The sequence below is a fragment of the Lissotriton vulgaris genome, chromosome 10 (assembly GCF_964263255.1).
Source record: "Lissotriton vulgaris chromosome 10, aLisVul1.2, whole genome shotgun sequence".
NCBI classification, from domain to species: domain Eukaryota; kingdom Metazoa; phylum Chordata; class Amphibia; order Caudata; family Salamandridae; genus Lissotriton; species Lissotriton vulgaris.
The window spans coordinates 829,850,811-829,867,959 of NC_141698.1; the positions used below are offsets into that span (position 1 = coordinate 829,850,811).

The 17,149-nt window shown below is 47.0% G+C and overlaps 1 protein-coding gene across 1 annotated transcript in view; it reads right to left on the reverse strand.

The window, feature by feature from the left end:
- Positions 1-8,249: 8,249 nt before the first annotated feature.
- The window catches only part of EXOSC7 (exosome component 7), a 102,068-nt gene continuing 93,168 nt past the window's right edge, over positions 8,250-17,149 (reverse strand). The window contains exon 8 of the mRNA XM_086941754.1: positions 8,250-8,447. Within this exon, the coding sequence (XP_086797880.1) occupies positions 8,343-8,447 (105 nt within the window). The 3' untranslated portion in view covers positions 8,250-8,342. The remainder of the gene's footprint in view (positions 8,448-17,149) is intronic.

Below are 17,149 nucleotides of genomic sequence, written 5' to 3' on the forward strand. Positions count from 1 at the left end.
ACTCTTTCCACCTTTATTGAAAACAACAATCTGCTGCATGACTCCCAGTCCGGCTTTCGTGCAAATTACAGCACGGAGACCGCTCTGGTAGAAGTCACGGACACCATCAGGGAGACACTCGATCATGGGGGACGGGCGATGTTGGTCATGCTGGACCTTTCGGCGGCGTTCGACACCGTCCCACACGCAGGCCTTCTCTCAAGACTCAGGGAGATTGGTCTGCGTGGGACGGTGCTGGACTGGTTTCAATCCTTTCTTGCCGACCGCCGACAGGTGATCTGGGCTCCGCCGTTCTCGGCCGAAATGCCTGCGCTGGAGGTGGGGGTGCCTCAAGGATCTATCTTGAGCCCCACCATTTTCAACATATATATGGCCCCTCTAGCGGAGGTAGCGGAGGCGTTCGGGGCCCGGGTCATCTCATACGCTGATGACACCCAGCTTTTGTTCACCTGCAGGAAGGGAGAGGTCTTCAACGGCGGCAGAATTAAGGACTGTCTGAGCGCAGTCTTTGCGTGGTTTCAGCGGCACAGCCTAAAATGCAACTCAGACAAGTCTGAGCTGCTCTTCTTTGGCTGTGCCCCAGACCCGGGCTGGAAGTCGTGGTGGCCCCAGGACATGTTCCCCCCTGAAACACCATCAGCTCAGGTAAAAAATCTCGGAGTGGTGTTTGACGATGATCTGTCTTTTCGTCCCCACATCCTGGGACTTGCAGGGAAATGCTTCAGCATCCTCAAGATGCTTAGAAAATTTCTGCCCCTGCTTTCTCTGCAGTACCGCAGGAATATAGTTCAGGCGTTGGTGGGATCACGCCTGGACTATGCCAATGCGCTCTTCGCGGGCCTTCCTAAATATTTGTTATCTAGGTTGCAGGTCGTACAGAATTCGGCGGCCAGAGCCATCTATGGCCTGCCGAGGAGAGCAAGAGCCTCAGCGCTCCTAGCCAGGCTTCACTGGCTACCAATCGCGGAGAGAATTAAATTTAAACTCCTTACATTGGCGTTTAAATCTCTCCATGCAACCGGCCCTTTCTACCTGAGGAAGCGTACTGCCTTCTATGTGCCACGGAGGTCTCTGCGGTCTGCGGACCTGGCCAAAATGGAGGTTCCTGTGGCCAAACGTGTGAGGATGGGAGGTCGCTCCTTCCAACACGTTACAGCTTGCCTGTGGAATGCACTCCCTCTTTCCCTCCGGAAAGCAAATAATCTCTTGGCCTTCAGGAAGGAGCTGAAGACTTTGCTCTTCACCTAGTAACCCGCGTTTTTGCAGTTTGTTTACCTTTTGGTTTTTCTGTTTCTAGGGGCCTCTTTGCTAAAGCGCCGGGACACCCTTTGGGGTAGCCGTGCGCTCTAAAAGTGTGGCCAACATTAACATTAACATTAACATAGCATTTGTAATGCAATGTGTGTTGTATTTAAGTGACATGGATGTATTGATATTACAAATAACAATGACTTTTTTTTTCATAATTAATACTTAAAAGTTATTGTAATTTATAATGGCAATAGCTTAAACATTTGTAAATAACTTTTGGGAAGATTATGTTCAGTGTATTTTATTGTGACGAAAATCCAAGAACATTGCATTTGCACCTACACACACACATAGAGAGACACACACACACACACAGAGCCACACACATATATTTGGTGAATGTGGTGGTGGCGGATCTGGTGGATATTGTGGTGGTGGTACCAAGATGTCGCTAACAGCAGTTAGTGACAGCTTCCAGGTGATAGCGACCGGTTTGGGGCCCGCTTTGCATGTCAGTGATATTTATCGCTAATGACATGCAAAGTGGGCGTACGCAAACTGGTAGCGACTGAAAGCAGTCGCTAACACAGCTATTGCCTAATAGCAATACCCGTGACGCGATAAAAAAAATACGCGCTAACCGCGATTAGCGCCAGGATTTTACACCTGGTAAAAACCTGACCTAGCCATAATAGTCATGGGAGGTGGATTCTACGGCTAAGTCCCCACCTGCCTATCAGCATGATTTTCCTTAGCAATAGGATTTTTATCGCTGGAAATGTCACTTTAAAGGTGGGATTCGCAGCTATCGCTGGATTTTCTATCGCCGTGGAGATAAATGTTGGTAATACTGCGTTATCTCCGCGATAAAATCCAGTGATAGGAGGCAATAAAAAAAATCGCGCTAAGCGCGGTTTGCAATAATGATCCCAAATTGTTGCTAATATGCCCCATAGATTTGACAGGATTTCGACTGAGACTGCAGAGCTATCACACAGGTTAAAGATTGCAGATTAAGATTTAGCAAACTCAACCCACGGGTTACAAACATCTTAAATGCTGAAGCCCATCCCAACAGAGCTATCATTCTAGGGGAAAATCTAAGGGGCATATTAGCATGGGCCAGATCGCCGCTTTAGTGGCACTTTTAGCCGATAAAGCAGAGTTTTTTTTATCTCCCAATTACCAAGCTGTCGCTAACAGCAGTTAGCGACAGCTTCCAGGTGATATCTACCGGTTTGGGGCACGCTTTGCATGTCAGCGATATTTATTGCTAATGACATGCAAAGTGGGCGTACCCAACCTGGTAGCGACTGAAAGCAATCGCTAACACAGCTATCGCCTAATAGCAATACCCGCGACGCGATAAAAAAACGCGCACTAACCGTGATTAGTACCAGGATTTTACACCTGGTAAAAACCTGACTTAGCCATAATAGTCGATGGGATGTGGATTCTACGGCTAAGTCCCCACCTGCCTATTAGAAAGATTTTTTTTTGCGATCGGATTTTTATGGCTGGAAATCTCACGTTAAAGATGGAATTCACCGCTATCCCTGGATTTTTTCTCGCCGTGGAGATAAACATTGGTAATACTGTGTTATCTCTGCGATAAAATCCAGCGATAGGAGGTGATAAAAAAAATTGCGGTTTGCGATAATTATCGCAAGTTGTTGCTAATATGGCCCTAACTTCTTGGGAGATAGATCTTCTATCTCAAGATGAGTTGAGGGCCTGTGGAGCACAATTCTGAATGATGATTGCAAACGTCTAAGGGAAATGACACTTGCATCTGTGCCCAATAAATAAATGTCAATGAAACCCGATATTGGTGTTTGATATGTTTCATGCAGTATTTATGAGATAATATCCGACATGAGAACTTTCAGCAATGGGCGTACCTTGTAGCAGAGAGATACAACATGATGCCCCCCCGAACCCTACCCCCCCCCCCCCCCCACCAGACCCACCCCACCACACATTGCACCCTGGATACAGATCTGGCCAGAGAAGCGAAGCAGAAGAGGCACTCTGAGCTCCCCTGGACACACGCCTGCTGCTGGGCACAGACCGCTGAGGTGGTCCCGTCTCCCTGAGCAGGCGGCGCCAGGAGTGCGGGCTGTGGGTCTGGGGCCTAGCTATCAATAGTGCAGCAGGTGCAGTGGCACTGCCAGGGGGCTGGGGCGCCCACTGCACCCCAATGGCTGTTTTTTTGCTACAAACCCAGGGCATGGTGGCTTCCTTGCTTGTATTAGGGCCCATGGAACCATTGTTAGACCACTGCCCAAGGCCGGGGCTCAGTTGCCCACTCGTGGCATTAAGGCGACACTACAGGAATCTATCCTGCGAAGGGCAGAGATGCATTGCTGCCTCTGTGGGCACCCGTGTATTTGTTAGCTTCATCTGTGTCGCCCCTCGCCCAGTCTTCGCCTCTCCTCCCTCACTCACTCTGTCCCTTCAGTTGTCAGTGAGGGGGGAGGGGCCTCCACTCACGCCGTGCGTCCTTCCCTTCAGCCCCATCACCCCTGCCACTGCCAGCCGCCCCTGTGCAAGACACCCGATGAAGCGTCCCAAACTTATGCAACCAAACCCCCCCCCTCCCCACCCCCCCCTCCCAACTTGTGCCCTGGCTGCGCTTCTGGGCTCGTTTTACCCGTTCACCTTGTCATGACAGGTGCAGAAAACCTCTTAACTATACAAAATGTACAAAAGTTCGCTTTTTTATAAAGCGCCACAAAGCATCTGTCGGATTCTTGGCGCTAGGAGACCAACTAACGACTATAATTTACCCTCTCAAGCATTTCAGATCCTTTCTTCTTAGACGCAGGGGCGCGTTCCCCCGCTCAGCGCAGAATAGCTGCAAGCTCATTCCTCATAGTGGGGGAGTCGGCAGTACAGCGGGTGTCACCATCACTCAGGACCACGACTCCTTGCGTGTTCTCTCATGCTAATGAAGCATTCGTGAAGGTTGTCGGTTTTGCTCTGGTGGGGGGTAGGGAGGGTCGGGGATCACCCGCAGTGACGCAGCCCTGAGCCCAGCCCAGGAGACCCCGGAGCCAGTGATGAGGGTGGCGAACAGGCAGGGGTTCAGTGAGCCCGCCCCCTAGGGAGCCGCACCTAGCATCAAATGCACCCCTGGAAAATGGAGGGGTGCTTTGGGGCGTTTGCTTAAGGGGGGAGGGTAGAGGAGTATATGCTGTAGTGTAGACCATTGTACTCTCTACCATTCCTATGTGACGCTTAGAGTTTATCCATTTGTATCACTTCCTTGAGTGTCTCTCTTCAAGTTGTATGACTTTATAACTTGTACATTTTTTTCTGCTTGTATCTTTTATGTAACGCACGTAATTTTAAATCCTTATGTATTGAAACTGGTTCTTATGTAAAGCGCTCTGACACCTTCGGGTAAAGTTCGCGCTATGTAAAATCGCATTAAATAAAATAGAAAAATAAAAAATAGGGGCTGTAGGGCTTTTTGCCCAAGTATTTTTTATTTACATTTTGAATTCGTGCATTTCCTTAGTACTAAAGCGCTTTATTGCTTCGCAACAGCAAACCCGGCTAATACTGTAAGAGGACTGGAGTGGGGTCAGTCCAGCCTCGATCCTGCTTCTAAACACTTGGACAGGAAGCAAACACAACACAGAAGGAATGCGACCAAAAACACAACTGACAAAGTAAAATAACACTTTAAAAAATGTCGTTTATCGCAACAGGAATTGCTTTTAAATAAAGCAGGAGTATGGATATCTGGGAAGACAGCATTCACTGGGCACAGCAGACCTGCCTGGCTGCTCCAAACGAGGTATGAAGGTGCTGTTCAGGTAGCCGAGGGTACTTCTTGGCGCAGTAAGAGTACAACCTTCCAGGTCGACACAAATCAACACCTAACACGATCCGAGAGCAGCAAATCTCACGCGTAAACGCAATAATGATGACAATAATCCTACCTTGCTATTCCAGGCGGTTTTGTTTAATGTTGCAATTGTTGCTCTTTCTATGCCCTGTGGGGCGTCTGTGGTGGGGAGGGCTGTCATGACACAGGAAGCAGCTTGCAAGCACTGTGGGTGCGGTAAACAAGCCTTGGTGAAGGACACTGTCGCACACTTGCTTTCTTGAAGCCTCATTATAGAGCTGTGCAGACACTCCAGGGGGTTCCGTTAGTGCACAGCATCAGGTCGGGTCTTGGCCTAGTTAAGCAGTCGTCCCCCCACCCCCAGTGCACTGTGTATCAAGCGATGTCCACAAACTGTGTTTGGACCCCAGCAAAACCAGCTCCGAAAGCGAAACCTTCCTTGGGGCGGGACTTCCGTCTTCAGAAGCCCGCGCACGCGCCCACGGGAAAGCAGTGCTGGTGACGTGGGGCTCATGCCCGAGGGAGAGCCCCGCGGAGGCTGCAAGACCTTAGAATCACGGTAGGTGGGAGGGGGGCGCTTGCATGTATGGTGGGGGGGGCTTGCATGTATGGTGGGGGGGTGCTGGGGGGGGCACTTTTATGTATACAGCGGTGGGGGGGGGCCTTCTATGTATGCGGCGGGGGAGGGGGGGCCTTATATGTATGCGGCAGCCAGGGGGAGGGGGGGCCCTTCTATGTATGCGACGGCGGGGGAGTGGGGGGGGGGAACTTCTATGTATGCGGCAGCGGGCCTTCTATGTATGCGGCGTCGGCGGGGGGTGTGTGGGGGGGGCTTTGTATGTGTGTAGGTGCGCTCCTGTGTGTGTGTGCCTTCTTGCCTGCATGTTTGTGTTCAGGGTGCCTTTCTTTGCATGGGAATATGAGGCACGGTGACTTGCGCGCTCACGAGGTCGAATCTCCGGCAGGAGACGCTTGTGACAGTCTGCTGTCCACATTCCCCCAAAAGTGATTACATTAGTTGTCTCGCTAGACGCAAAAGCTTCGCTTTTGCTTTCGTCTAGCGAGACCTAAAAAAGTGATGGATGGAATACTTGAATTAATGTCACCCACTGGTATTTCTTGGGGCAACATCCCACCCAGTCCATCGTTATTTTGAACACCATGCCACCTCAGTTTGGACTCAGCCATATGCAAATTAGTCTAGACCCTGCTCCAATGGGAACAGTCCATGCTGAAATACCAAGCCAGATCCTCATGGTTTGGGAATGAGCTAATCACCACTTGATGGGGATTCTGTATCATGGAAAATTACAATGTCTTTGACCTTCCTGGGTTGGCAGATAAAGGAAATCCGAGCCACGGCTACCATCGCCAACTCTTAGTTCATTCTACCATAATGAGGGTTGTTCTCCTACAAACAAAGTTCCAGACCTGAGCCTGCACACCAGCAATGAGTAAAATAAACATTTGCCTCTATGTTGGTTTAGCTTCCGGTAGGATGCCCTTCACATGCTAATGCAATATTACATTTTGTAGTCAATATTGGTCATAGAGTCTTCAAAATCCTACAGAGCAGTGACTGACTTACCATCTATTAGGCACCTACAAGAGCACTTGAAAGAGTTCCCTCCTATACACTCAGAGATGTCACTGCTTGCAGCACATTGCCTTTGGTCAATCTCACCCTTGACAAAACACATTCATAAAAACACAGACTAACTTAAAATTAAAGAGTCAACAGGGGGAAAATACTGCAGAGGGTGGCACAGCTTTACCAAGTCAAAGCTTCCCCTAAAACACGCACTAATAGCGACAAAAGCCCATGAGCCTCCTTTCGGTCTCTCCCAGCTCTTGGTTTGGGGTGATTTACCACTCTGTGTTTTCACATACAGACATTCCAAGTGGCAGCAGCAAATGTTGGGCAGCCTTGAGACTTCTTCGCCTTGGGAAACAGATGTGGTACTGTTTTTCGAGGAACTATGTGGAGCAAAAGTGCCACCCATTACGGTTTCCAATCTTGCCTTGTTGCGAGTCCCAGAAAGCAAACCTGGACAATAGTCCATTTACACTCCTACTCAGGGGGGGTCCGTGCCCATTTCGAAAATTTTATAATGGCAGATTTACAATGCATGAAAAACAAAATTGAAAACGTGAACAATTTTGAAACTGGAGGATAAAAATTAAGTCTGTATCCTCATCCCGATTTATGGGAGCAGTACAAGTACATCAAACGGAAGCCAGCTGAACCACTGATATGCAAAAAACAGAGCATGCATTAAGAACAAAAATACAAAAGTAATATGCTAGAGTCTAGTTTATCACTTTAGATTTTAGAAATAAAATTCGATTTTGGAAAGGTTCAACTTTCCTATTTCGAATTTTCGCATTTTTTTGTGAAGTAAAATAATATGTCCTAAGTTTAGTATTTGTTTCATGTATACTCGTTTCTATATTTGTATGTAATGTTTTGAGGTTCAGATCATAGACATTGCTTTGGGTGGGGTCATCGGATTCCATTAGTGTTTAAGTTTACAGAAGTGAAAAGGTTAAGGAACCATCATTTGTGCTTCTGACACAAAAGCAATGGACTGCAATTTAAAGGTGATTTGGTGTTGCTTTATTGAATAGTGTACAGGAACAACAAGGTGACCACAATGAGAACAGTGAGGTTTTGACAACTGTCAACATGATCTGTGTCCAGTTTGCAGAGACTCCTGAGGCACAGAGCAAAAGGGTGTACCTGCCAAAACACACTCTTTAAGCCACAGCAGGGTGTGATGCTTTTCAATTCTCAGACAGTTAGCTGTGGCTGCAGTGCTTTATTTCCCTTATCCTTAATTTTTGCTGGTCCCAGTAATTCTAGCTCCTTGGTGGGTCATCAAGCTCTTGTCCACAATTTGTTTGTAATGATATAAATGCTAGAAGTGTGATCGCATTACTAATTTCAGGCTGCATTTTCATTTCTTTGTAAGGCAACAGTAAACGTTAAGCAAATATTGATAGGTTGGCTTGGTTTGTTTCAGTAGTTTAAAATAAAGGAGATATCTGAGCTTTATTTTCATTAAAAAAACTCTGAAAACATTGTTATACCATTTAGACATCAATGTTATCTTATTCTCCAAAAAAACTACTATGCCAAGTATAAAGACAAAAAATATATTTATGTCATTGCAAACATTCAATACACATTCATCCAAAAATACAAATATACTTTATTAATTTTTCAATTCATAATTTATCTCAGAAACCCAACTTTATGTCGTTTTTTCCCCATGCTTTCTTCTTTGTTCAAAGCATCTTGCAAGGATAAATGTAAAGACTTGCCAACTCGTTTTCCCGTCTGCAAAGAAGAAATATAGTGAGATGTGCAAACACTTCAAGTAGCAATGATTCAAAAACACACCATATCAGCCATGTATAGAGCAAGATACATTGATTACAACCACAAATGCCTTTCTGTATAAGCATGTTCCTTCAGATCACTGCTCAAGCATAGTAACTAGCCAACATTACAAAAAATATATGATAACGGATTGGAAGACAAGGGTTTTTAGCTATTAAAATGGCTTAACTCTTACATATATCTGAACTATCCTTTGACAAAGAACCCCGGCACCTGCCAGAGGAAACAAACCTAAAAAGATGAAGCGCACTGAACAAAATGTATAGTGTATTGACAGGTATGATGAAGTAGAAAGAGCCAGTCCAGTCATCTCTCTCAACAGATTTACCTTAGCCATTAATGGGGATGACGGAGTAAGGGAAGAAGCAGACAATTAAGGGAAATGGAGCCGGGTACTGTGAAGTGGGGCACGGTCAGGAGATGTTAGAAAGCGAGAAAACACACAAAAGGAGTGTAAAAAGGCAAAGAGGACAGAGAACAAGAGAGTAGCTGCTGGGAAGTAAATGTCGCTGCTAAGGAGGCAAAGTATAGCAAACAATTGTAGCGCCACTGGCAGCAGGACTGTGGTCTAAACAGGCATGCATCTGGAACCTAACAGGCATCTTTCACAGCCCACTCGAATGAAAAACAACAAACTGGCGTGCAGTATGTTAATGTACGCTCTGTGAAAGAGCAGGTATTCTTGTGCACCAGTGTGTCGAGAGGACACTGTCATTTGTTGGACGCTGTTGAGGTGGTGAGATTTTTATTACTATAAGTTCTAAAATGCTTTTTTTTTTTAACTCTTCTAAGCAGATGAAATCCACACAGGTGTAGAGTATGAGATGCCCATCTTCCGTACCAGGATTATCTTCTTAAAATGGAAAAGTAAAAAGTGCTTGCCCTCTCTGTCTTTATCCTGAGACTAGTTGTCCAAAAGGCACTCCTAATCGATGTGGCGATTTGTCAGTAAGTGAACTGGCATATGTCAATCAATCAATCAATCATCAAAATTTATATTGCGCGCTACTCACCCGTGAGGGTCTCAAGGCGCTGGGGGAGGGGAGGAGGGGGGGGGTCGCTACTGTTCGAACAGCCAGGTCTTGAGTTGTTTCCTGAAGGAGAGATGGTCCTGGGTCAGCCGTAGGTGAGTGGGGAGGGAGTTCCATGTCTTGGCTGCCAGGTAGGAGAAGGATCTTCCTCCGACGGTGGATTTCCGAACTCGTGGGACGGAGGCGAGGGCGAGGATGGCGGATCGGAGCTGGCGGGAGGGTGTGTAGAATGTGAGGCGGCTGTTGAGGTACTTCGATTCAGAAAAGGGGGTGGTGATGAACAGAGTGTCTGAATTAAGCAGACCACTCTTACCCAGTCCAAAGATCAGGGCTTGATCCATCACCATTTTTTAGCTCACTGCACCATCCCAGCTCAGAACTTGGCTATATGCAAATTAGTCTGACCCTGGCCCAGTGCATCATGGGAACAGGGCAGACCAAACTACCAAGCCAATTCTTATACTGGGAAGGAAACAAGCTACCGGGGACCGGTTTCTGGCATTTCAGCCGTCTTCGGCCCGGCTTGCTTGAATCCTGATGGTGCAATGAGCTAGGGACTCACATCTGAGTATACCCTTCCACGCTTATGGTGGACAAAAATGATTCAGAAAAGGGGGTGGTGATGAACAGAGTGTCTGAATTAAGCAGACCACTCTTACCCAGTACAAAGATCAGGGCTTGATCCATCACCGTTTTTTAGCTCACTGCACCATCCCAGCTCAGAACTTGGCTATATGCAAATTAGTCTGACCCTGGCCCAGTGCATCATGGGAACAGGGCAGACCAAACTACCAAGCCAATTCTTATACTGGGAAGGAAACAAGCTACCGGGGACCGGTTTCTGGCATTTCAGCCGTCTTCGGCCCGGCTTGCTTGAATCCTGATGGTGCAATGAGCTAGGGACTCACATCTGAGTATACCCTTCCACGCTTATGGTGGACAAAAATGATTCAGAAAAGGGGGTGGTGATGAACAGAGTGTCTGAATTAAGCAGACCACTCTTACCCAGTCCAAAGATCAGGGTACTTCGGGCCCATGTCGTGGAGAGCCTTGTGTGCGTGGGTGAGGAGTCTGAACGTGATCCTCTTGTTGACGGGGAGCCAGTGAAGGTCTTTCAGGTGGGCAGAGATATGGCTGCGGCGGGGGATGTCCAGGATGAGTCGTGCTGAGACGTTCTGAATGCGCTGGAGTCTTTTCATGGAGTTTGGCTGTGGTTCCAGCGTAGAGGGTGTTCCCGTAGTCCAGACGGCTGGTGACGAGGGCATGTGTGACAGTCTTCCTGGTTTCGGTGGGGATCCATCGGAAGATCTTTCCAAGCATGCGCAGGGGGTTGAAACAGGATGATGAGACGGCGTTCACTTGCTTGGTCATCGTGAGGGAGGAGTCCAGGATGAAGCCCAGGTTGCGTGCGTGGTCCGTTGGTTTGGGTGCGCTGCCCAGGGCAGGGGGCCACCAGGAGTCGTTGCAGGCGCAGGGAGATGGTCCGAGGATGAGGACTTCAGTCTTGTCTGAGTTCAGTTTCAGACGGCAGATCTTCATCCATTCTGCGACGTCTCTCATTCCTTCCTGGAGGTTGGCTTTGGCGGTGGCGGGGTCGCTGGTGAGGGAGAGGATCAGCTGGGTGTCGTTGGCGTAGATGATGTTGAGGTTGTGTTGGCGGGCGATGGCTGCGAGAGGGCTCATGTAGATGTTGAAGAGGGTGGGGCTCAGTGAGGTCCCTTGCGGGACACCGCAGATGACTTCGGTGGCCGCAGATCGGAACAGGGGGAGGCGGACTCTCTTGGTTCTTCCGGCATTCTAAAATGCCAGAGGTCAGTGTATCTCCAATATAGATGGAGATGAACGCATGGAATCTGAAGTGGGCAGGATGAGGCAGCCAGTTGCATTCAGGAATACCAAAGGTAAGCAAGTCATGCTCAGGGGAATGGAGACAATAGAGGATGTGCAGCACAAGGTCAAAACAATGGCAGGTGTATTTTGTTTTAATGATAGTATCCAGAACATACAGTTAATACTAGGGAATGAGAGGCTACCAGCAACAAGATCTCAAATTCTAGTAACACTAACACAATGTATATTATACATGTACTATAGTATCCCGACTGGATATTATAAGAATAGTGCTATTGACCTGTGACTTGTATACCCAAACATTGACACACCACTGCAGGCATCTATACAAAACTGTATGGAGTCTTGAAAGATCCTTTTTATGAAGAGTTGGGGATCAATCAATCAGTACATTTGTAGAGCGCTACTTGTCACCCATGAGGGTATCCAGGCGCTGGCAGGGTCCAGTTGAATAGCCAGGGTTGCAGGGTCTTTCGGAACTCTGGAAGGAGGTCTGCATATGAAAGGGTATCTCGTTCCATGTCTAGCTGTTTGGTAGGAGAAGGTTGGGGTTGGCGGACATTTTACTCCTTATTGCATGTTGGCTGCCTATGTTTCAAGTTTCAGTTTATTCTTTAGTTAATTAAAACCTTAAAAATTATGGCAAAAAAATAAAAACAGGTCACAGGGAAATGTATTAAATAAAACAATTAACAACTTCACATTAAGCAAAAATTATTGTGGGAGGTAAATGGACCAATGCAAGAAAGTATTATCAAAAGACAAATACGTGAAGCTAAAAGCTAAAATTATACGATTCGACCACAATTTGTTCCTATTGCACCTTCCATATGAGGGTTGTTAATCCATGTCCTAAAGTTCAAATTAATTCAGGTGAAAGGAGCTGGGATAACTGGGTTGCAGTAATAGTTAAGTGCATTATGCTCACGGAGATTGCCACAAGAAATCATACCCTCCTTGCTAAACACAATACATTTAATTTGCAGCCTTTTCTGCATCACCTGAGATAACTAAAGTGCTTTTGTACATTATATAATTATTTAGTTATTAGTCCCTTACAGAACCTAGTCAACTTTATGGTTGTTTTACAGACCTATAAAAACTAGTTTAAACCTTAAAAACTGGTTGTGCCTCTTATTCTGCTCAGGGGATAGCCTGGGGTCCTGTGATTGTAAAGTGCATTATGCTATCTGAGATTACCACAAGGAATCAACCTCCTTTCTTAACAAAACATTCTTGAGTTACAGCCTTTTATTTATCTCCTTGGAAGTCAAAAGTGCCTTAGGTTATCGTTTAGTTACTAATCCTGTGCAGAAACTAATCACACTTCACAGCCAATCGTAAGACCTGCAAAACCCAGTTTAGACCTTAAAAGCTGTTTGTGCCTCGTATTCTGTTTAGGAGGCAAAAAAGAACTAGCAATAGGAGACACAGTGGCCACCTAACTATTGTGTGAGAGCAATGCTAAGAATACAATTAAAATCTATTGTTATTCTAAAGTGCCTTGTGCGTTAAAGAACTAATCGTGCTGATCAATAAACACCAATGATTTTAATGATTTAGTTTCTAGCCCCATGCAAAACATGTATAAAAATCATAATCAATTGTAAAACCTTATTTCAGCAGTTAAAACGGTTTGTGAGTTCTTGGGCTAATCAAATTACAAAAGAAATTACAGTACTAAACATTCTGCCCACCTAGTTCTAACACTGGGGCTGGGCAAAGGACGTAATTAAAGTCTGACTTTGTTCCCACTGAGGCAATGTTGCTTTTGCTTGGTGGAGCTGATGTCTCAATGTATTCATATATTTGGCACATCTCCCCAGTACCCTAGGTGGCCTGCTATGAAAGCAAATAAAGGATGACTGGGTGCAAGTCCAAGCTCACTCGGCCAGAAAACCCGGTTTTAGCAAGAGTCTCGGTTGCAGGCATAGAGTGGGGCATCAGCACAATAGGTGAGCCCATGTTTCTTGGTTTTGTGGCATAACCTGCAGGCTTTGTTGATACCCAGTCAAGGCCACCGTGGATTAAAGTCCCGAATAGGAAGAGCAAGTAATCTCATATAGAGTATCTGAGCCCGAGTCACTGCATTAATTGAGTCCAAGAAATAGAGTTGTGGTTTGCCCACTTGGTAAGAGTCCAGTAAAGGATGCGCCACCATGGAACATTTCTCTGCTTGTAATTCTTGCTCCCTTGAAATAAGTTTCGCTTGTCTGTTGATTGCGGTCTTTCAAGTAGAGCATGGACTATCGTCCTTCCCTATAGCAGTTTCTTCAATATTAAGTGATCGGATCGCTTCATTTAGTTGCACAAACCATGGATTACCAGGGCTTTCATAAATATTTATTAAGACTTTTGATGTTATTCTTAGGTGCCTTCCTATACTTAATAAGGCATTTTAACATGGATGCTAGTCCCATCTCCAATCTCAATATGGAACGACAAGTGTATCAGGGTTGCTGCTATATTTTCTTATATGCTTTACTGCAGCATAGTTCCAAGGTAGCGTTGAGAGCCCTTGTAGTCTACTAAAATGAGGTACACTATGTAGGAAGTCCAGACGGCCCTTATTGGCTCACAGGGCTCAATTGCTCTCTTTTGTGGGAGTGTGGGTGAGCAGTTTAGGCTTATTAGAGGGTAGTGTTAAGCTTTTGTTGTATACATAGCGTCAATAAATGAGAAATACTGAAGAGGAAACTCAAGACCAAATTAGAAAAATAACATGTATTTTGATGGACTTTTATCACCAAGTACTTTTTGAGTTATCAGGTTTTATAGGCAAGTAAAAAGGTTACACAATGTATTTGTATGCAGTAATACTATCCTTTGGAGAAAGAAACATATAGTGCATACAAGAACTTGCAATCTTATTTTGGGGGGTCCCCTTCAGGACTTAAGATGATAGATGGCCAAGGTCACAAGATTCAACAGTACGAGTTTACCTACCCTAGAGCAGCGGTCTTCAATCTGTGGGGCCCGACCCCCAGGGGGGTCGTGGATTCCTGGGAAGGGGGTCGCAGAGTGCAGTTCCTGGCTGATGGAGGGTGCTCACGGCGAGGCCTAATTCACACCGAGGTGTGAAAAACATCAACGCCTCATTAACAAGTAAACGGTCTTTTAAAGACCTGTCAAGTACTTGGGTGTGACTGTGTGTGTCCCTGAAGCTGTTTCAGCCGGGCTCACAAACACGTGCTGGGGGGAGCTGGGGGGGGGGGGGAGGCTGGGGTAGTGGCTGTAGTTTAGCCCTTTGAGTTCAATGGATGTTGCGCACCTGGAGCTGTGGATCCCATGACACGTCCCCCGCCCCCAGCAGGGAGGCACAGAGGTGCCTGTTACATCCTGCTTTCATTTCTTCTTTGTCCTTCCTTTGTGTTTCTCATTTCTATCTCTGCATGTCTCTATGATGTCATCTGTGTTCCAATTGTATTTGCTTGAAAGCTGGAACAGTTACATCTGGAGGCTGAGCTGAAGTCCATCTGCTCCTGGTGGGGTCTTTCCTATCATTATACAATCTTATTCTATTTATCTGCCTGACCTGATTTTATTCTACAATAAACCTAAACTGTTACAATGCCCTCCCATGAGCGGGAAAGAAGAAGGACGACGACGCAGAGAGATACTGATCCCCCCCCCCCCCCCCCCCACCTCCCATGAGAGAGGCACAGAAAAGGTGGGTGGATGAATGATGAGTGGATGGATGGATGAATGAAAGGGTGGATGGATGAATGATGGATGTATGGATGGAAGGATGAAAGGGTGGATGGATGAAGGATAGATTGGTGAAGGATAGATGTATGGATGGAAGGATGAAAGGGTGGACGGATGAAGGATGTATGGATGGATGTGTGAAAAGGTGGGGGGATGAATGATGGGTACATGGATGGATGAAAGGGTGGGTGGATAGATGTATGGATGAAAGGGAGGATGGATTATGGATGGGAGGATGAAAGAGTGGATGGATGAAGGATGTATGGATGGGAAGATGAAAGGGTGGATGGATGTATGAATGGATAAAAGGTTGCATGGATGAATGATGGATGGATGTGTGAAAAGGTGGGTGGATGAATGATGGGTGGATGGAAGGAAGGGTGGATGGGTAAAGGATGGATGTACGGATGGAAGGATGAAAGGGTGGATGGATGGATGTGTGAAAGTGTGGGTGGATGAATGAGGGATGTGATGAGGTCTAACAGGCGCATTTATGGTTGTCAAAAGTTGATGAAGAGGAGTACCAGTTTCTAGAAACTTTTGTCGGAAGGGGGTCCTTACGCCTAAAAAGGTTTTACAAGGGGGTCTCGGCATCAAAAAGTTTGAAGACCTCTGCCCTAGAGTGTCCAGGTGTAAAGGTGTTGGACGGTTGGCACCTAGAAACAGGTTGCAGAGAGGGGACCTGGGGACCAGTCCAGGAGCTCCCAACATGAAGCTCGGTTCGTAAGGGTCTTGGGAGCAAGGGGGTAGACTGAGTGTTTGTGGACCCGGGCTGGGGAGCTCGGGTGCAGAGGTTTTTTGCCAGCCGGTCCCATGTATCGAGGACGCTCCCGGTTCTTGGTCAGACCTGCAGAGGTGGACAAAATGGCCAGCTGGGCCACTCTCTGTGCTAGCCTCTGCGAAGAGGATGTACCTCGTCAGCTGGTTGGTTTTGGCTGGGTTGGAATCCGGATTGGACTTCAAACAAGCCTTGGTTGCTGCAAGGGGCCCAGTACTCCGGGTATTGGTGCAGGGCGGCTACTGATAGCCCTGGCGCCTCCAATCTAGGTGGGGAAACTGATCTGACCCTCTGGAACATGGTGACATCCTCCTGAGTGGCTGCTAAGACGGTGGACCCGGTGGTCAGCAGTTCAGTTAACCAGACATTGCAGTTGGTGCCTGCAGGTTTCAGGGAAGTGGGTCCCCTACTTCAAGGGAGACGCTGGCGAGTTGAAGAAATGCTGGCAGCCCTCCAAGGCTTTTGGAGGATATCCAGCTGCAGGACGAGTCAGGTTGTCGCGATGGTCAGGACAGGAGCATGCAAAAGGGGTTTGGCACCACACCAAAAGTCCACTGTTAGTCCACAGTTTTTGCTACTTCAGCTCTTTGTCCTCTTCCTCTTCTTCTTCTTCTTCTTCTTCATTCAGACGAATATAAGTTCCTGGTGTTAGGGAGCCATATAAATACATTTCCGGGCATTAAGGGGAGTGAAGGGTAGTAGCCAATGGGCTATTTACCCTTGGGGTCAGTACACCTCCTATATGACCACTTCCTTTAGGGACTGGGCATAACCCGGTCCCAGAATTCCTAGATCCACACAAAACAAGATGGCGTAACCCTTCTTTTGTGGAGCACATCAAGTATCCCATCTTAAGGGTGTGACTAGCCGGGTAGTGCAACACACCTACTTGCATATCATATTTCTCACATGTCCTGGTGCCAAATGGGCCTCAGGACAGGGGGTGGAACCTCCAAGGTGGCCAGGTTCACAAATTAAAGGCAGCAGGGACTTTGAAGTCCCTGGCCTTAATATGCTAAATCACTAGGCATACAGCTGGAGGAGGTGTGAACACCTTCCTCTGGAGCAGGCATGGTTCCTGGCCTCAGAGCGTGGGCTCTCACCGGCAGGGGGTCCGAAACATGTCTGCGGTGGCAGGCTGGACAATAACAGTCAGCCAGCACACTAGAGGCTGGTTTTCAGGGGGCACCTCTAAGGTGCCCTCTTGGTGCATACCTTACTAAATCCACATCTGGCATTCAGCATGGATTTATTAAGACAAGATGTTTGAT